Source organism: Diadema antillarum, unplaced genomic scaffold (genome assembly GCF_040938485.1).
Source record: "Diadema antillarum isolate AM-2024a unplaced genomic scaffold, OU_Dant_1.0 seq00000752_RagTag, whole genome shotgun sequence".
Lineage (NCBI taxonomy): Eukaryota > Metazoa > Echinodermata > Echinoidea > Diadematoida > Diadematidae > Diadema > Diadema antillarum.
This window is the reverse complement of record NW_027271646.1, coordinates 181,078-203,038: the sequence shown is the minus strand read 5'-3', so window position 1 is coordinate 203,038 and position 21,961 is coordinate 181,078. Positions and strand designations below refer to the sequence as shown.

Genomic DNA, 21,961 nt, shown 5'->3' with positions numbered 1-21,961 from the left:
GACAATTTCAAATAACGTGGTATGTGAAAAATGATGATTATGTGAATGTTTGTGAAATAAATTGATTGATTTGAATTGAATTGAATTAAACCGATTTCTAGGCCCCCGTCAGGGCCCTATACTTCGTGGGCACTCGGCCGTGGCGCCACCCGCCAGCAAAATAATGTCCTGCGCAGGCGTCCCACGTGAGGGCGTTTTCTATCACAACAACATGTGTATGCTAACATCCAAGTCTGGCAAGAGCAACCCACCTACCAATCAAGCGTCAACCAAGAACCTTGGCCTTAACCCCACATTGGTGAAGGACTCGAAGAACAGTGGTGTTTGTGACATTCTGTGTTATGGCAGAATTATCAGGTGCGTTATTTCGAGATTTTGTGTACAGAAAATAGCCCAAATAATAAACCCAGGCAGTTAGGACCTAGGGCAGTGCATGCCATTAGCCGCCCGTAGTCCCTACTGCGCATGTTGGTGTCAGTGTGACGATTGTTTACGTGATACGTGGTCGGTCGGAGGGCTACATTGTTAATTTACTTTGTAAAACCGTCGCTATCATTAATAGGCTACCGGGTACTACGTTCAATGTCGTGATATTCTCTTAGAGTCCTATTTCTAGCTACTACAGTACACGTAAGTGTACATCCATAGTATAATCTCAATGTACCATCTTAATCTTAACTGCCTGACTAGAGTAAGAACCCCAATTTTCGGCCGGCCTCCAATATCCGGACACTTACCACTTATCACAAGGCAGCAAAGTCGACTGTAACAGCACAAGCATATCACATCGTTTCACATACTAGCACACTCGTTCACCACATGAAAATGCCCGAGTCACCTCCAAAAATCCATCTAAAATCCCGAATTTTGCCGTCAAAATCGCGGAATCGCCGCAACTTTTCCAAAGTGCGCGCAAATTAGGGCCCGTGTAAAGAATCGGGGTCGCCGAAAAAGCGCTAAAAATCGAAAAATTACGCCGTTCCGTTGCGAGATTTTTCGCTTATCGCAAGCTCAGAAGAGTGTGATGGTATCCTCAAAAACACAAATAAAAAACAAAATCTCCGTACGTGCCGATGCAGTGAATAAATGTACAGGGGCTGAATGCAAGTGCAGAGGCCCCAAAATTCGGACACGAACGGGCGCCGCAACATCCCCAATGCAACCTTGCGTCAACAAGGTATGGCGCGCGCGTATTTTTCAGCGGCCTTGTATGCGTACCGACATTGCACGCGTGTCCGGATTTTGGAGAAGCTGTCCGAATTTTGGGGAATTGACAAGGTGATAATATTTGGGGATTTTGTGAAATTTTATGATCGGTTTAACAAAATCAATATTGGGAAAAATTAGTTTGATACAATTGTATATCTAGTAACAAACACTATTATAGATTTCATTTTGTGGAAAATTATTTGAGTTGAATAAATATTGCAAAAAAGCTTAAGTGTCCGAAAATTGGGGCTTTTACTCTACACCAAGTCTGAGGTGAAGATCTTGTTGAACAACAAGTGTTGGCATCCTGCTCGGAGACTGTCCTGATTCCTACTGTCCTGTGGCGGCTGCCAGCCCCAAAACTCCAAGGTCAGGGCCAAGGCCAAAGGTCACAAAAGTATGGTACTCTTCCTGTGGCGCCGTTCCTGCAGCACCTGTATGGCAGAACCCTTCGTGTACGCACGTGCGGCGATGGGCATGCGAGACTGCGCGGGACCAGGATTAGGAACTTAGGAGTTCCATGGACCGTGGTTTGTGTAGTGCAGTGCTAGCCTTGCTAGTCTGGACATCTGGACCTATTTACTTCTGTCTGGCAAATCACTGTGGAAAGCCTGCAGTCTAAGTAGGACAAGGATCAATGCAAATGTTACTATAGAATTCTGGTCTAACCGGAAGTAGACCTCTACTTTATAGAATTGATACTGATGGAACCTATGATAGTTTATACTCCTATAGTCTATGAAGAATCTTTAATTGTACCTTCATCAGGAGGTTATTAAAGCAAGCTGCCCATGATTCGACCATAGCACCGTTCAAAATTTGACAGCCTGCTACATGTAAAAAAAAAAAAACCTATGCGTTTGTGTGTGGTCAAATTTGGCTCCGGGAGATCAACCCTTGGTATTTTGCTATAGGCCCTAGGCCTAAATTATAGTTTCGTTGGCACTGGTTTGTTTGTCCTTTTGCCTCTTTGCAAAATAAGTTGTGAATGCAGTTGGATGAACTTCCACAGAAAACTGATGTGATAGTAAACAAGGAATAGGTTAGATGATTCAATTTTGGTCCAATTTTGATCCAGGTACCCATCTGATCTGGATCTGGGTTTTTGTTGTTGTTGTGTTTTTTGTTGTTTTTATTGTTTAAAGGATTATCATTGACAAGGAGGACCAACCACAAGGAAGTACATATTTCAGATTTACATATGCATAGATCTACGCACACTGAGCGTACACGCGAGTCAAGGCGGCACAGTGTGCAGTATTAAAGCTGATGATGATAGGTACAAAACAAGTACCGGTAGACATGACAGAAAGGCTTAAGGTTTTTTATCATTTGAAAAAAAAAAAAAAGGTGATTTTTCAGCATGCCTGTATGGATGGAAATACATGTAGCTGCTTCGTGGAGGTCTTCCTCTGAGTGCTTTTCTGGTTAATTTGATGCATTCTGTTGAGCATTCCACTTCCAGACATCTTTTCTGTGACTTGTAAACGTAAACAACAGTACACACATGGTCACTATAAACACTAAGATATAAACAATTTCGATTCAGCATGACAAGAAATGAAATCAAATACAAAAACAAGCAGAAATGAAAAAGTAGATTGTGACACAATGAACAGGGCTGCCAAGGGCTAGAAAAGTTAAAACTTTGTGACCAACAGCTCATGCAGTCCCTCCCCCACAGACCACACCTTATCAAACTATGAACATCAGCTATGTCATAACCTTCTCCTTCTTTAGCATAGACATCTCCCTGATCGTACTGTAGACATGGTACATGCAGTCACCATTTTCAGCAGGAAAACAATAACAACATAACAGACACATTACAAATGCCTTGAATTATTCATGTCATATTCCTGTTAATTTAATCGCAATGTTTCCATATTTACCTACCAAAATTCCAACAGGTGGTCAATCGTCGTCCACTCCCTCTCTAGGCTTCCAGGTGGTCATGAGTGGGGTTAAAAAGAGATTCCCAAGGGTCAGCGGCATCTCCACGGAGGACCTTGCAGATCTCATTGAGAGGCAGGAAAATGCTAAGGAGAGGAGACTTGTTGTGATAGTAAGTACTTAGGCAAACTAGTATATACAAATTATTTGAATCTTTCTGATATATGTTGAAATTTGGCCAAGACTGAATCAAGTGTAACTTCTAGTGATTTAACATTTTGCAAGAATAAACAACAAAAACAAAACAACACAAAACAAATGCAATGCGGTTATGATAGTAGCTTTTCCCACAATGTAAAAAATCAAAGTTATTCTATCAGTAAATGCCTTTAGACTTCCAAATGTGGTCCTGTGCCCATAATTGCTTCTACTGAATGGAAAAGGTCATGACATCACAAATTCAGGACTTGTTTATGAAAATGTGCAGCAAATGTGTATAAACTGATAATATACAAATGATGCACAGGATAGAGTGCGTTAGTGAAGGCGTATAGTGCACTCGAGTTAAATACCTGAGAGTGAGCTATACGCCTCCACTAACGCCACGAAATAATCCTGTGCATCATTTGTTTTATAAAATGGGTTGAAAATTCGAAAACTAACAGCATTTTTTAGCGTTTTTCTCGTACCTTTGTGGGTCAAGACGTCCGAAGATGTTCGTCCCAAACATTTACGCACGTCGCACTCGGAAATCCCGCACATATACATTTAGTAAGTATGATGGGGGGTTGGGTTTCCGGACACTTAAGTTCCCGCATGAAAACTTACTTATTTTACATAGAATATGCACCCTTTACCTTGAAGACTTGATATAGACTCCTCATATAGGCCTACTATACAACATACTTTGAAAACGGCGTGAGAATTAACCTGCTAAATCGTTGGATTTGCCCTTCAAAGTGACTCCATGTACGCGTCCGGTCCCACAACGCTTGGTCTACTGTACTGTACGTATACAAGACTATACGTACGCCACACGTACACATGTTATGCACAAGGGAAGAAAGGCCGGCGGCCGGCAGCCCAAACTAGAAGTTGTTTACAGGATTGACAGCGCGTATGCATGCAATTCAAAGGAGCCGCCGCGCGCACAGACGATCAGCAATAGGATTTAACACGCAGTGCAATGGGACTAGAATAACCAAAGCACACATGACTCATTTCAGCGCTCCCTATTGGCGACATTCTTGAACCCATTTCATAACTTTATTTATGTTAAGTTTTTCTACCCCTTGTACGCTCCACTCAAAAGAAAAAAAATGTTTGTATGCTCAGCTGCAGTCTTGAAGAGGCTTTCCAGAATGACACACCCAGAATGAACTATTTACTGTAAAGTCACCCTTTATCCATCCATCTATCTATTTTTTCTTCCGTTAAGTGCAGCTTCATGCTTGAAGATTACGACCTGTAGTGTGTGAGAGTGTGCAGCCGCATGTGTGCTCCACCCGTCAAATTCCGCAAGTAGTGTATTTACAAAATATATACATGGAGTGCAAGTAACAATCCATAATTTCATACATGAGCTGCAGTTACGTCTCCCTCAAGAAGGACTTGAATGCCTCGAGGGAGGGTGAGTCAGCTGGGTCTGCTGGTAGGTGGTTCCAGTCTCTGGCAGTTCTGGGGAAGACGGATGAGCTATACACCAGATTGGTGCATAATGGTGTCCTGAAGCGGGAATCATGCCCTCTTGTGGAAGATGTTGACTTTTGTAGGTATTGCTGCCAGTCAATGTCCACCAGATCATAACGGATGCGATACAGCATTACAAGACGGCTTTGTAGACCCCTGCTAGCAAGTGATGGCCATTGTAACCTGTCTAGCATGGCGGTGACACTGCTGTGACATTTGAAGTTGCCAGTCACGTAACGTGCACTTCGTTGCTGAACCATCTCGATCTTGTCCACATTTTTTCTGGTGTGTGGGTCCCATGCTGTTGCAGCATACTCCACAACTGGACGAATGTAGGTGAAATAGGTGGCCTGCTTTATCTTCTGATTGCAGTGTCTGAAGTTACACGGAGGAAGGCACAAACAGAGTTAGCCTTCTTGACGGTGGCATCAATATGCCCATACAGTGCACTCCCGTTATAACGAAATGCTCAGGACCGGTGGTTTTCTTTCATTATAACGAAATTTCGTTATAACCGAACAAATACAATATATAACGAAAACAAGGAACCACGCATATATCTCATATTATGTTTGCTGAATACTCATCATACACTGGAAAGCTATGTGAAATGTGATGGGATAACTGTATTACAATAATAAACGCAAGTTCCATTCAGAAAGTGTGTGTGGCACAAGGAGCGAACACACAGTGGTGTGAATCGTTCACCCATGCAGAGACGCTATGAATGCTTGTTCCGCTACGTATTTTCGAAAGCAATTCGCATTTCGTTATAACGGAGCACATTTCTTTTGTTTTTCTTTGTCTGTGGCGCTTGGAGAAGACTTCGTTATAATGGAAATTTCGCTATAACCGTGTTCGTTATAAGCGAATTTTGTGCCATAGACTTTAATGGTGATAATTTTGGGACCAGAAGATTTACTTCGTTATAACGAAATTTCGTTATAACCGTATTCGTTGTAACGGGAGTGCACTGTATATCCATATGACATGCCAGCAAAGAAAAATAAAAGAATTAAAAATGAAAATAAACAAATTGGGTGTCAGGTTAGATGCCAGCATTACTTTATTAAGGGAGGACATTTCATATAAAGAGTATCTCTCCAATGTGACTGCCTGTATGAGCATATGACCGAAGGCTCTTTATTTACGAACAGTCCAGGGTCCATTTGTTTTATTTGCCCAACAGTGATTCCCACTGCTCTGGGCAAGTAGGCATGGAGCATCCTGCCCTACATATGTAGTTCAGATCCATCTCTCATCCTTGTATTCTTTGTCATCAGTAGCTGGCATTTCTTTTAATTCAGTCTTTTCTCTTCCCAGGATGTCCGGCCAGAAGAAGAGTACAGCATTAGCCACATCCCTTCGGTTGTTAGGGTAGACCCGGGGACTGAGAATATGGACATCGTCAGGAGAACTGTTCATGAACACCTCACAGGTGAGCAGGTCAGGTTGACCTTCACATGAATGATGCAGAAATGAATGTTTGTAAGTTCCATATGTGTCAGTTACTCTTTATCCCAAGTTTTGTTGATCCCCCATCTGGAATGTTTGTTTTGATTTTCTCAAATTTGAAAATTAGGTTTCTACCTGAGCTAGTATTTTGTAGAGGTACATTGTAGATCACTCAGACTGTTCCTCAGAATGATAAAACAGGAAACTTCTTAATGATGGAGGACGAATGAACAACTGCTAGAGATTTCCAATAAACAATTTTTTTTTTTTTACCCACACAGTATTACGCCGTTGAGCTTTTTGTGTCAGTACTCCAACAGCTTACATGCATTGTAAGTTATTGCACTTGAATAGTACGTTTTGATGCATCTGTGTTTGTATGGGTGCAGTTGATACTGATTGATATGCTGATGCCTTCAAAAATGTCTAGTGTACCTGACCATACTATAGGCCTATAGATGCAGTTGCTGATAGGTAAAACCCCACAGAATGATTATAGAAGGATATAAGTTCATCAATTTTGAACTGAAATAGCAATGATGACTTGACAATATAATTTTCATTATATGAGAAAGTGTTTTGATTTCAGCCTGCATATACTATAACAACTGAAATAGCAATCGTCAAATCACTCAGTGCATCATTGGTAGATTGTAGGTTAAGAAGCCTGTCCCACTATATAGAAAGTGTCTGACCATTAAGCACAGCAATAATATTTCCATAATCCTTCTTCCATCAGGAGAAAGGTCTGAACCAATCCATGTTGTGATGTACTGCTCACTGGGCTACAGGTCATCGGCTTTAGCAGAAAAGCTCCAGCGTTGTTTGGAAGTGGATGACAAAAAAACAGGTGTGGTCATGCAGTATTTAACTTTTGCCGTGAAGTTTTTCATCAGATATATTTTGTCATTTTGAAAATGCATTGTTCCCAATTCACAAAGGTAGTTTGAAAGTAGTCTGTGGATTGTGAAAATTCTGTCTGTGTGAAGATGCGGGACAGATTGTGTATGCCAACAGACGCCCAATAACGAACACCTGCTGACACATACGTACACATGAAAGTATGCCTTTTTCGACTCTGTTTTCGCAGCTGGAATAAAATTTAAACCCTGGATTTTATGTGAATGACCTTTGTGAAATTGGGCCATTGAGGCTTAAAGATTCATACCACATTTAAAGGACAAGTTCACCTTCATAAACATAAGGATTGAGAAAATGCAACAATATTAGTAGAACACATCAGTGAAAGTTTTAGGAAAATTGGACAATCGATGCAAAAGTTATGAATTTTTTTAATTTTTGTGTTAGAACAGCTGGATGAGGAGACTACTACAGCTTGTGAGTCATATGCGTACAACAGTATAAAGAAAATGTAAAAGAAAATTCAACATATTTTCACTTTTTTCGCATAATAAAAGAGCACTTGACTTGCCTCTTTCTAAAGGCAGGGGGAATAATATTACCCATAACATTTGTCGGTAACGAGTCAGGGGAATGTGTACTTTTTTCAAAAGATGGAATTTTGTGAAATTCTCTTTATATTTTCCTTATATTGTTGTACGCATGTGACATCTAAGTTATTCATACACTGCAGTAGTCTTCTCATCCAGCGGGTACTGCACAAAAACTTCAAAAAATTCATAACTTTTGAACGGATTGTCTGATTTTCCTCAAACTTTCAATGATGTGTTCTACTAATATTGCTACATTCTCTCAATCCTTATGTTTATGAAGGTGAACTTGTCCTTTAATAGTATATTATGTATACTGTACTCTTTTGCAAACATGAAACTCAATGTATAAAATACTGCAAAGAAAATAGATGCAAGCTATGTAGTAGCTTTCAGTCTTGAATGTGTCAGGTCACTAATGTTCCCTCTTTGAAACAGCACAGAAAAATCATACTTAGCTGACAATGTCTTTCAACCCCATCTTCCCCCCCCCCCCCCCCCCCCCGCCCCACTTCCTAGATATCCCTTTGCAATTTTTGTTTGAGAAAAAATGGATAGCGCATTTCTGACGTCACCCATTTCCACCGACTCCCGAGTTGAACTCACAATTGACCCCCAAGTTTTTGTTCCGGCACATGGCTCTGATGTCACAGTAAACAAACATTTGCAGCGCGCACTCAACAATTACAAGCACGCTTACAAGTGCGTTATTTTGTCGCTCATTTTTGTAACAACTATAACTGATCGGCTTTACATCTGTACGTACACAGTGACTTTGACTGTGTGGCTGCTCATTCGTCTTTCACAGAAAATAGTTGCCATTTCTGTGCTAAATTCAAGAGTCTGTGTGAACCACATCTGTTGACGTTCGAGCAAATAGTGTATGGCCTTTATTTGTGCAATGGAACAAGATTTCGTACTCGGTGAAAGATGAGGCACACTTTTCAACTCGACTTCGCCTTGTTGAATAGAGCGCCTCTATCTTTCACCTCGTGCAAAATCTTGTGCCATTGTACTCGTGACCATACACTGTTTGTATAATGGTACTGCTCCAGCCAAGTTGACAGCAACTATTGTACTGCCTGTGGTCATTCTTGAGCAATGGAGGTTCACTTGTGAAATTTTAGTTATGCCTCCGCCACGAAGTGGTGCCGGAGGCATTATGTTTTCGGGTTGTCCGTCCGTCCGTCCGTCTTTCCGTCCGTCCGTCCATCCGTCCTTCGGTTCATCCTTCCGTCCGTAATGAATTTTGTGGGCAGCATAACTAAAAAACCTTTTGAGGTATCCTAATGAAACTTGGCATGTGTGTGTATTAGGGGGTGAAGTTGTGCCTATCAACTTGTGGGTGCACATGCTCAAGGTCAAAGGTCAAAATGTCAAGGTCAAATACATAAAATTTCGCTATTTCCTCCATATCTATGCAATGCTTGAAGATATTTTCTTAAAACTTAGTGTATACATGTATTACCCAATTAAGATTCTCTGGTGAAAGTTTGGGGTCATGAGGTCAAAGGTCAAAGGTCAAAAGGTCAAGTAACAATATTAAAACTTCACTTATTTCTCTGTGACTTGGAAATTGTTCAAGCTATCTTCATGGAACATAGTATAAATACATGTACTGACTGTTAGTGATTATCTAGAGAATTTAGGGTTCATGGGGTCAAAGGTAAGGGGTCAAAGGTCAAGGGCAACACTTCAACATTTTACTATTTCCCTCATATTTATGCAATACCAGCAGGGTTGTTTTTTTTTTTTTTTTTACACTTGGTGTATGCATGTGTAACCTAATAGAGAATCTCTGGAAACTTTTTTTTTCGGTTTTTTTTTTTTTTTTTGCCGCAAAGGTCAAAAGGTCAAAGATCAAGGGAAAGTGCTTAACTAACTTTTCCCTCCATATCTCAGAAGTGGCTCAAGTTACCTTGAAACTTTCTACATATTTATGCATGTTCTGCCTGACAGTGATTATCCTATGAATTTTAGGGTCAAAGACCAGATGAAAATGGTAATAATGTACTTTTCAATACAGAAATTGCACTTTTTCTCCATACCTTGAAAATTACTCAATGCATAAACTTACGAATGGGCAAAGTCAAGTTTAAGTCCTTACAATTTGTAAATCCCCAAATACATGCTCTCCTATTCATCCAATTAAACCTAGGTCAAGGAAGATGAACATTCAACACATTTGTGACAAACTTGTCATTTTGATATTTTGCCAGTTTTGTGAAAATGTAATCACACATTGTCCACATGTACTACAACTGTATAGACCTATTAGGAGAATCATGCATTATGGCGGAGGCATACCAGTCGTCTTAATAGCGACATTTCTAGTTCTTATTGATTTCATGTTTAAAAAAAAGTAAATGCAGCAAATATTTGTGTACATTCTGCAACTTTGTCATATTGAAATGAGACTTGACAAGTGTAATTTCAGCTAAACATCTGCAAATTGTTTTCATCTGATTTTAACTCTGTTTATTCAAGTCAACTTAAATAGAGTATGGAATTGGACTTAAGATACTCGTTGCTGATACAAATTACGGAGAGGCAAACAACTTCAAGACCACAATCATAGTAATGTTACAGTAGTACAGCAGTAAGAGGCACTGGTACACATCTGTCACACACAAAAACGTATTAACTCTTATGCATTTTTCTTGTGTTCCATTGTATCTCATTTATTCCTGTAGGAAATAATCCTCACTCAGCTCCAATGGCTTCTTCGCACGGCTTCCCGTCAAACATGCACATCTACAACCTTGAGGGCGGTCTCTTCAAGTGGGCGATGGAGGAGAGAGAGCTGGTGGATCGCTTCCAGCAGCCAACAAAATTTGTCCACCCATACAACATTGTGTTTGGCCAGCTGCTGAGTAAAGACAAGAGGAGGTACGAAGTGCCCCGAGCCTGAAACGATGTGAGAGCGGAACGGTTTGTCGATCACTCTGCTATATATTTGGATGGTCTGACAGCCTTCTGCAGAAGGGTTTGTTAGGCACTCATGTAATTCTGATGATCCAGGAGCGTTTTGTGGAATGATTTGATGATGGCCTAGAAATCAAGTCCTTCTCTGGATAATGGTATGATGATAATAGGATGCATTCAAATGTACAAATGTATTTTACATAACCACTAAGGATGCACTTCACCCATTTAGGATGAGCTGATTTTGCTATACCACACGTTCCCCATAGATATTTGCCCGATTATTCTTGGGACTAGTCTTCAGTGGGTTAAATGCTTTCATACCCTTTTGCAAATTACCTTGTGACTAGTAAACAGTATTGCATATTACTGTATTACAAAGTCCTCTCTGAAGAGCAAGGCAGTGAAGACAAAATGATTTGCCAACAGGAATATGCAGCTGTTGCTGCTCGTGGACCGGGACCAAGGACATATCACTGAGTGGCCTTTTAATCTTATCCACTGAGCCAGAATGGATCCTCAAGGAATGGAGTTGCTGATTTGCCACAAAATCACCAAAGAAGAGTGAAAATGAATGCGTTGTATGAGGGTGTTGGTGCGTGATGTTCAAATATCTTTGCAAATAGGAATTATCAAGTTTATGAATGTCAACTTCAAAGTACTTATATGTCATTCCAAGTGCTATTATCAGAGAATATCAAATTTGCTATACCAAGATGTGCATTATTTTTTTATACAAATTAGTGTCTATCATATATTTATACATCTTGTTGTAAGATGATGAATTCTTTAATATGTATATCAAGTGCAATCTTCAGGGAATGTATTGATGCTGCAAGTCGTAATTCATTGGCTTCCTTGGAAAAGACAACAAAATGTACGGGTCTAATTTCATGTTTAACATTTTGTAAGTGAATCAATGCGAGAGTGTTTTTTTTAGTTTGTTTGTTTTGATATTTGGTGTAAATCCTATTCCTTTAATAAGCAATCCCTAATGTAATGTATTTGATTTCCTAACAAAGTAGTCATTGAAAGGGAATGATTTAAATGATGGGAAATCATGCTATTATTAGGAAAACGTTGTGCAATTTTGCTGGAAAAAAATAGGAATTTTCAGTTCATACACACTTCAAAATTATGAAATGACTGTGAATGTGTATGTCGTAAAACCAGATTAGCTATTTTAAGATCTCTTAGGGAGTCAGTGTGCAGTAGGATATTAACCAACTATAAAATAAATAAAGCTTTTTTTTCTATATTAGTCTGATTTTGATCAAATAGTGATGAATCTGTATCTGCCATTATCCTTGTGTCAAACAAACATTCTTTGCATGCAATATTTTCTTTCTATGAATGGTTGCATTCTCTCATCAGTCTTACACACCCATAAATTTGGCCCCTTTTGAACAATTGTTGCCAGGCAAGCTACAACACTAAAACAAAACACAAAAAATTGCCTCCCCTACCCATGTCTAAGGTTAATTTGCTGTTTGTTTGTTTGCTTGTTTGTTTGTTTCTTGTTGTAACTACAAATTTTTGTAACTCACAATGCATTTGACACAAATCACCTTTGTAAGGGTGTGTGTTCCTTCAGTCTGAAGGGGGGGTGTCTGTTTGACCCCCCCCCCCTTCAGATTTTGTCCGCCAATGGTGCGATTGCTGCAAAATTTTGCCTTAACATAGAGCTGGATGATAGCTGCAAGAGTATATGATTATGAAATGTGATAGAAAATATATTTTTTCTGTTTGGTGCTAATTATTCATTCAACTCGGCTTCACCTCGTCGAAAAGAGGGCCTCTATCTTTCACCTGTTGTGAAATCTTGTACCATTGCACTTATGTCTATTCACTATTTGCATCGATATTCTACAATATGCAAATAATGCACATTACAGAGGCAGTTGATAAGAATTATCCACCCAATAGTACCTCTGGAACAATCTGAAACGTACGAGGCAAAGCTAAATATGTTTTGGACCAGATAAAAGCAGATAAAAACATCTCATACTATGAAAACATCATGAAACTGTCAAATGTTATGCTGGTCAAGCTCAGTTCAGTATCGAGTCTACCGATATATTGAGACAGATGATGAGCAATCAACACAGACTTTGGAGGAGGAGACTTCTTTGCAATCCTGTGTGCTGTTGGGCCAGGCACTTTGGTGTCTTTTCCAGTTTGTTTTGCCTCCAAAGTTTCCACCATGATGTCCCACACAAACTCATAACTTTTGTCCTCGTATACCTTCTGTGGCTCCCATTTTTCCATTGCTTATGGACACACAAATCTGTACTGCATGTCTCCAAGTTGGCTGGGTCCTTAAGGTCATTGGAATGTTTTTTGTTTCCGTCCAACATTTGAGTTGTGGTCCATGATGGTCAGTTGCATTCTTGCATTCATCATGGGCTCATTGAATCCCACCCACTTTGTACAATACTCGAGCATGAGTGAGTGATAGGATTCTAGCTCTTCGGTATGGCAGAACTCACTCAGATGGCTAATGTTCTTCAAGAGCATCTTGTCTTGAATGATACTCTCCAAACCCTTGAATGCAGAGCTGCCCTTTTTTCAGCCACCTTTTTCTTTTCCAGCTACTTCCAGGTCCATTGGATCATGACCGCAGCCTGGCACTATGTGTCTTCTGAAAGATGTGCTCATTGGTGATGTGATAGAGAATGCCCTATAGACAAGTTTGTCCACATCTGGACAAACTTGTCTGCATTTTTGTCACAGTTCTTGGGACAGTATCAGAGGTGGTTCATGATGGAGGATATCCAGGCACTCGGTTCCTTGCAGTTTTGACCTGTGGCCTTCTTGCACAGTTTCTTGTTAATATAGACTTGCGCAGATGCCAGATGTCAAATTGATGTTTGACTTGAGGGTAGTTGTCCTTTAGTTCCTTCCAGATCTGTACATGGTGATCATAGTGATATTGGGTGGAGTGATGTTATTCTGCTTGAGTACTTCCATACAGCTCTTGAATCCTTTAAGCTCCTTTCGAACAGATGAGCTTGTGTCAATTACTGGTACGACCTTGTAGCTGACAATCTTTCCTGTATCATGGTCAATTAGACTGTGTCAGTGCAATATTGGGCACTGTGGCCAGGTGAGGTACACCTCCCACACCTGTGAGTCGGACAAAAGTTTGTCAATGACAAGAAGAGAGCCTGTTGCTGCAGGTTGAAGAGGCTGTTGATGGATAGAAGAACATAGTCTGCGATTATAGAGTAAAAGACAGTTTCAGAGAGGAATGCAATGTTCATATGCTGGCTTTGAAGGAAAAGACTGCCATTGCAGAAGGTTGGTGCTGCTAGCTGGAGATTGCCTGTCCCCATTCTGCCTTAAGTACCACTTCATGATTCAATGCCCAGAGTATGTGCAAGTCAGGTCAATGGTCAGTAAACTACCATCTTCTCTCCACTCACTTTGATCTGCATCGGGAACTGCTCCGCAAATCTGGCACCTAAACAGAAATCAATGTTCTCATCCTCTGTTTTGCTTGTTGCCACAATTTCATCATTTGTCAGTTCCTCATGACACTCTTGATTTCTGTCAACTTTGATGTACTGCTGTACTTATCTAGTTGATGGAACACCAGCGAAGAGCCTGTTCAACCAATCCCAAATCTTCCTGAACTCCCTGTTTGTCTCATGATCATTGATATACAGATCCTGATCAGATTCTTCAGGGGTGCATTTGAGATTGATCTAGTAGTCTTCAAAATCACCTTCAGTATCAGGCAAGATGAGATATGGGGCTACAAAGCCCAACTTTTGGTAATGTATGGCTGTGGAGATCACTACAACTACTACTATGTGATAGCTAGAATGTTACTTGAGACTGTCACTGCGCAGATATTTGGTGAAGTATTTGAAGAGGCCAAGATAGTCCACATGATTACCGCAGCATCACTTTGCATACGTTGGGCATTCACCTGTCATTCATTTTATACTCTCAGCATTCGCTGGATGCACTCTACGTACACATTGGCTTTCATTCAATTCTTTGTCCACTAATGATATGGTTAGCATCTCTTGTTAGCCCATCAGGAACAACTCTGAAACCAATATAAACACCTCATGGTTCTGGGAATTCCCGTCTAATGCAGGGATTTGCACAGGCTGGTATGACTATCCTCACACCTTTCCCCAGGATTCCATGGACCAGATGTGAACAGTCTGTAGCTGGTATAGCGACATGACCTGTAATGTTATACAAATAATGAATGTTTATGAGTTCTATGGAACATTCAAAATCTGTCAACGAATGAAAATATTTGTACCATTGAACAAATGGAAACATTCTTCATTTGTTTTATGCAACGTCCAGGTAGATCTTTATGTACGGTACTGCACTTGTACACTGCGCTACAGCTAGCTGCATGCATTCTCAGGACCATAAAAACGAGACAGAAACTTATCGAGTTCTGCGTTACCGCAACCTTGTACTGTAGCCAAAGACATTCCAGCACATTTCGCAAATGCTTCCAGACGATGCGCACATACTGTATTTGTTTTTTTGTGTTCGTCGAGTCTATGGCATCAACCAATTTCGTCGTCATTTAGCAAAACGAAACTAGTTTGAAAAGCCACCATTTCTGGTGTCTTGTTTACAAACAAACGAGATTGTGTCGTTAACGACTGAGCTGCAGTTATAGCTAGCGCCCATATGTACACTAGCACTACGTGCATATATGTACCGCACACGTACACTGCGCGAGCTGCATGCATTCTCAAATATGTAACATACTGTATATGCAGTCTCTAATAACCGTGGAATAGAACGAAAAAATCGAACCAAGTTGCACGCAAAAATGGAACCAAAATTGCACGGTGCATTGAATGGAGTACTTATCTAATATCACATCACCAACAATCCTCCAATCAAGTGACAAGGATCTACATGGACGTTGTATAAACATGTACAATAAGTTGAAAAATAGAAAATTATCTATAAGCAGTCACAAACAAAAAAGGAATGGTTTAACCATTGCAAAGACTTCCATATCCCCCCCCCCCAATTTTGCTACCGTGAAGTCTTGTTTGCAGCATTACTTAAGGTTATATCATGACTGTACCACCCTGTCACTTTTTCTTCTTTTTTTGACGACATTATGGTTGAATTATGGGTAGCTTGCTTAAGTTTAGACTAAATAAAAGGTGGCCATTGTGGAGTCTGTTACAAAAAGCTGATGCATACAATGTAGCTAAAAGATCCACATCATACATTGTAAATGTATCCTAATTATCAGCCCTTGTTCCACACCAGAAATGTTATATCTGGCATCGTGTCATTGATCGTGTCAAGGTCTACAGTCGACCGCGCCATGATTGTAGATCCATCTACATTACCTACGCTTGGAAGTTGAATCTTGACCTCCCACTGTTCAAAACTTTCTCAGTAGACACAGATCTAGACAAGAACCCAGTAACAGCTAGATATAGAATTCCTGTAGCACATACCAAGAGCTTTCTAGACTGCTAGGGTCTTCTACATTTATTTCTGTGAGCGAGCATGAACAGCAGATGAAACGCTTTTTACTGTAAGACACAGACGTTCAGGCACATTGTATGTAGAGAGTCTAGACTCTAGACAGTGCCAGTGACACTAGTGACCATGACTTCAAGTCATGAGAGTATATAGACTCTAGATCTAGAGATCTAGGGCCCTATATCTAGTCTGCTACAGATGCAGACTGAACTAATTAGCTACAATTTAGTACAACGTCTAAGGCTTCTAGTTCAAGCTACATTTGTAGCATCGATACATGCGACAGTCGTTCATTTGAACCAATGTGGAATGGCAATGACACGTTATTATTGGCTGAAGATCAGTACATTACGCTGTAGCTCTACGTACAATGGAATGTGCACATGTGTGACTTCACTGTGCTGTGGTAGAGTTTAATTCAACTGTTTGTACGTACAAAACAGATCACTCTTTTCTAGACTATCTACTCACTTGTTGTCCAAGTCTCGTGGCACATGTCTTTGACATCCTCGAATATCTCTCCTGAAGACATAAAAGACGCATTGAACTGCACAAGGTAAGCACACAGCAGCAAACTCATCGTTCGTCGTGATGCACCCCTCCGGTTTTAAGTCCGTGCATTGTTCAAGTTCCCTGCAGCAAACACACTCTACCTGGGTTGTCATCACCTGACAGTTGCTGCATTGACACCACTCATCAATGTTCATCAATCGGCGATCACGTGCTGGACGCTGGTCAACTCTCACGTCTACACGTGCTGCGTTGACAACTCTCTCCTCCTCTTCAGCGTTGCAGCGTAGTGGGAAGACATACACATCAGTTGCGGATATGATAGAACTATATCCAAATCAATGTGCACATATTTCTTAAAATTTGTGACTGCTGCCAGCACCATCTGACGTGCTACGCCTCACCATGACTGAAAGCTTTCAAAGAGTTTTACACCATTCTGTACACACATTATTGCTGGTCCCTACCCATGATTTCACAAGGGGGGGGGGGGGGAGGCGGAATCCGCCCCCCTCCAGTTTTAGCATAGCCAAAAAAGCCCGGCCTGATTAGGGTTAAGTTTAGACTATAAATAAAAGACAGCCATTATGGAGTCTGCTACAAAAAGCTGATGCATAGCTAAAAGGTACACATCTTACATTGCAAAGGCATCCTAAGGATCAGCCCCTGTTCCACGTCAGAAATGTTATTGTTAACCCATTCAGCATCATGTTGTTGATTGTGTCAAGGTCTACGGTTGATCATGCAGTCTAGATTCATTCACAGTACTTACACTTGAAGTTGAGTCTAGATCTAGAGATCTAGGGCCCTAGATCTAGTCTGCTACAGTACAGATGCAGACTAGACTACATAGTTACAACTTGGTACAACGTCTAGGCTTCTAGATTTAGTTAGCATCGATACATGTGACAGTCGTTCATTTGAACCAATATGGAATGGCAATCACTTGTTATTATTGGCAGAAGATCAGTACAGTCCCTCTACATACAGTGTAATGTGCACATGTGTGACTGCACTGTGCTATGGTGGAGTGTACCTCAGCTGTTTGTACGTAGAAAACAGATCACTCATTTCTAGACTTTCTACTTGTCCAAGTCTCTTAACACATGTCTTTGACATCCTCGAATATCTCTCCTGAAGACATAAAAGACGCATTGAACTGCACGAGGTAAGCACACAGCGGCAAACTCATCGTTCGTCATGATGCACCCTTCCGGTTTAAGTCTGTGCATTGTTCAAGTTCCCTGCAGCAAACACACTCTACCTGGGTTGTCATCACTTGACAGCTGCCGCATTGACGCTACTCGTCAATGTTCATCAATCGGCGATCGTGTGCTAGACACTGGTCAACTCTCAAGTCCACAGGGGCTGCGTTGACAACTCTCTCCTCCTCTTCAGTGTTGCGGCATGGTTGGAAGGCATACACATCAGTTGCAGACATGATAGAATTGGTCCACAACCATGCGCACATATTTCTCAAAATTTGTGACTGCTGCCAGCACCATCTGAGGTGCTATGCCTCACCAGTGACTGAAAACTTTCAAAGAGTTTTGCACCATCCTGTACACATGTTTTGCTGGTTCCTACTCATGCCTTCACTAGGGTAGTTTTGCTGGTCCCTACTCTTGCTCTGACATGGGTAGTATGCATAGTATATATATGGAGCCTTCAGGCTAGAAAAGAGGCCTTTTAATACCATCAAAACAAACATGTGAGATGCCAGCTGTTTTCTCACCTTGACAATGTTCTTTAAAGTTTTTGAGGGGATTGTTTCTATCTCAGACATCACGAAATCCATTGAGCCTCCTATCCATACTAAAAGGAAGTCCTGATTTACAATGTAACCTTCATTTCATCCATTATGTCACAAATTTGCGCTTAAAGTCTGGTCTTTTACGAAGGTTTTATTCATGATAGTGTACGGCAAAAGTACAAAGTCCTCTGTGGACTGACAAGTTATGATACTTGACTGACTACGTGCTTGCTGTGACTGTCTCTTCAAGGAATGCCATATGTCCATTTTTACATACATGTGTATTGCACAGTCATTATCATGGGGAAGTATTTTGTGTAACATTATGTTGAGGAGCTAAATGTTCCTTTGATTACTGAACACTGCCTGCCATATTCAAAGTTTGCGAGCATAACTGTCACACAAATGTCTCTTGGTGAAGGATCTCGTCATTGTACTCTATCTGAATTCGTAGAGCATCCTGTGTGATTCCGCCCCTATAGGCAAATGAAATACAATGAGTTTATGATATTGAATATTTTACCTAATTAATTATTCATATTTATATGCATATTTTTTTAATGTCCATTACTGGCTGTACATTTTGCTTCAGGAAACGCACATGAAACAAACCTGCTAAAAGTTAACTTTCAGATAAGAACATAAATTAATTTGGGGAAACCAAAGAGAATTTCTTCTTTCATATTATGCTAATCATGCAAAAAGCTGTAATGTACATTTCACCATGACTGTGATTACCAGAAATATCTGTCTTTCTCAGTTGTAGTTCACTTGTCATGACAGCCTCTGCATGTCAGCACAGAATGATCCTGGCAGACTGCTTCACCACAAATTTGGCACTGACTCTGTCGCTTCGCCATTTTTGTCTTGGCAGCTTTGTGTCCCTGGCCATGGGATGCATCGATGCACATCTACAAGGAGTTTCGCATTTTCTTTCGAACTGCACTCTGTCCCTTTGAGCCTGGGCATGAACTGGTCCACCCAACATAAACTCCATCTTTCGCTGGGTGGTGGTGGGCAAATCATTTAGCGACCGTTGCTGAATGAATGGCAGGACGAGACCTTCGCTAAGCTGCCACCCAAACTCCAGTGCTTCAACCTCACGTGGCTCCTTCCTCTCGTTCATCGCCAGAATGGTGAATGCATTTATCCTGCATGTGTCAAGGAGGAAGGCAAATGCAACCATTGTCCACCTGTTGTGTTTGGACTTGCAGGTCAATGACTGCGCTCTTTGATTCACTATATCAGTTCCCCCCTTCATGAAATCGTATAGCTTGTAGATGCCTGGTTTCTTCTTGCCATCATCCTTCGTCACCCCAAGCACTGGCTTCATCGTAGTTAGCATGATGACATTTCTGGGTCCTGTACTTTTGGTTCTGACTACATAGGAGTGGATACTCGTATTTCTGTCATCTGCATCCCACCAGACTTTGTATTACAGCTCGTCACATCCTTCAGTAGACTTGCAAGGTGGGGGAACTCCCTTCCTGTTTGCCATCATTGTGCCAACAATGGTCACTCCTTTTTCTAGCAGCCATTTTGCTAGGCTAACCGAAGTGTAGAGGCGGTCTACGCTTATGTTTTTGCCATGCAATTCCCCATGGCGGAGCATGTTCTCAACCAAGTACTGAACTGTTTCCTCCGTGCCAGTTACATAATATTCAGTTGGCTCCTCCTTTGGTTTACCACTGTAAACATGCGTCTTGAAGGTGTATGGGTATCTTGTCGCATTTACAGATTTGTACAGGATGCCATATTTGGCTGGTTTGCTTTTGTTGAACTGCTTGAATGAAACTGCATTTCTCATCGGATAAAGTGTTTCATCCAGTGTCATGAAATTATCGGGTGTTAAAGCTTCCATACACCTTCTTGTGAATTGTTGGTGTATCTCTCTGAAAGCTGTGAACCTGTCATGCTTCCATCTTTCCTCACGTGTGTCTACATCGTCGAAAGAAAGCTTTCCCAGGAGAAACTTGAACCTGTTTTGGCCCATGGTGGCACTGTAGATTGGATGCCCAAACCGCTCAGTGAAGAGTCTGTCGATGTCGTGCATGTTTTGTCCGAGAAGACCTCGTGCCTACATCAATCCAATAACAGCACTAATCTCCGCAAAGTCTGTATCATGCAGGTGTGTAATTTTGTCATTCTGTAGAATTTCATCAGGCAGCTCAGATCTCGGCTTCTGTATTCTGACATTCGTATTTGCAACAATTGTGTTAATCATCTCATCTGTGAAGAGCATTCTCCATGCAGCAATGGGGGAATCTGCACCTCGGTACTGTCTGTTCACGCCAGGATTTCCGGAGAGAACATATGCCCTGTTTTGACGTCCAGTTTGTGGCGGCTGAGTGCTAGTCCAAGTGATGCTCTTTTCTGGACTGTTTCTTGTTCTCTTTTCAAGCACAACTTTATTCAACTTTGTTCATCAATTCTTGTTGGCATGTTCCAAGCGTCATAGTTTGCAGGATCGAGAGCAGTATCAATGTCCCTCACCAATCTCTGGTACGTGTACTTTTTACGGGGAACTTCATCTGGTGTAACTTCTTCCCGAGTTGCAGAATCATCCGAATCTGATTCCTCAGAGCCACTTTGCAGTTCATGGAGGTCATCTTCATCAATATCCAAAGGAAGCAGCAGCAGCGTTTCAAGGTCGAGGTCCACATGCTTTCGCTGTATATGAAAGCAAATGAAAGAGAAATTTATTGTAGAACATTGTAAAATAAAATGAAATGTAAAATAAATGTTAAGGCCAATTTTCAATGATGAATATGATTCATGATATCTGATGTCAAAATACACCTATTTATTTGAATAAATCTTATTCTGATTGATTTTGCAAAAGTATAAATAGTAGTATAGTATAGTAGTATAGCATAGTAGGGTGTATACTGAAAGAAAATGCTCAAACTTACCTTCTCTTTTCTCTTGCGAGGCATTTCTTCCATTGATCCCGAGGAGGTGGATGCCATTTTGAAGTTGATGTAGACAAATCCACGTACAAACACAGATCGAATTTGTTGCAAATTACAAAGATCACGGGATACAGTCACAAAATGCAGGAGAAAGCCAAATGATGCACTATACTTCCAATGCATGAGTAAGAGTGCATACTGAAGGAACTGTCATAGGCTCCACACCATAAAAGTTCTTTGAGCTGAGAGTGTAAAGACAAGGACCTACTTGTCATGCCAAACAAAGGTTACTTCTTGTCCAAGAAGGGATTATATGATAAGATAAACATGTGCACATAAATCTTTCCTTGGCTGCCCTGATTGTAAAACAGTGTAGTAGCCACCTCTCTCCCCAAACCCCCCCTAAACATTTGCACACACACACACACAAACACACACACACACATTCAACAAGAGACAAAAAAAGATCAAAATTATGTGAGCAGAAATGAGGCAGTACATTGGAATTTTCAAAATTGTTGCCAGTTATATCACAAAAATTGCACACTACAAACACCTACACACATACACACACACACACATACACACGCAAACATGTGCACACACACACACACACACTGGTCAAGACTTCAGAAATGACAAGTCAAGTTTGTACACTATGACAAGTTGATAAG

General features: G+C 40.9%; 1 protein-coding gene and 1 pseudogene across 1 annotated transcript; one reads left to right on the top strand and one right to left on the bottom strand.

Annotated features, from left to right (window-relative positions):
* The first annotated feature begins 211 nt into the window (after positions 1 to 211).
* On the top strand, positions 212 to 10,608 carry LOC139738521 (uncharacterized). The gene is made up of 5 exons (XM_071649145.1): positions 212 to 326; positions 3,120 to 3,274; positions 6,115 to 6,229; positions 6,986 to 7,096; positions 10,391 to 10,608. The coding sequence occupies exons 1-5, from the start codon at positions 212 to 214 to the stop codon at positions 10,606 to 10,608; spliced, it is 714 nt and encodes a 237-aa protein (XP_071505246.1).
* An 8,560-nt stretch (positions 10,609 to 19,168) lies between these two features.
* On the bottom strand, positions 19,169 to 21,344 carry LOC139738520 (uncharacterized; annotated as a pseudogene).
* Positions 21,345 to 21,961: the final 617 nt, after the last annotated feature.

Excerpts from the sequence above, each read along its gene's own strand:
- LOC139738521 (XM_071649145.1), top strand. The coding sequence starts at position 212 with ATGTGTATGCTAACATCCAAGTCTGGCAAGAGCAACCCACCTACCAAT. Across the intron at positions 327-3,119 it reads CTCGAAGAACAGTGGTGTTT|GTGGTCAATCGTCGTCCACT; the intron begins GTGACATTCTGT and ends AAATTCCAACAG. Across the intron at positions 6,230-6,985 it reads TGTTCATGAACACCTCACAG|GAGAAAGGTCTGAACCAATC; the intron begins GTGAGCAGGTCA and ends TTCTTCCATCAG.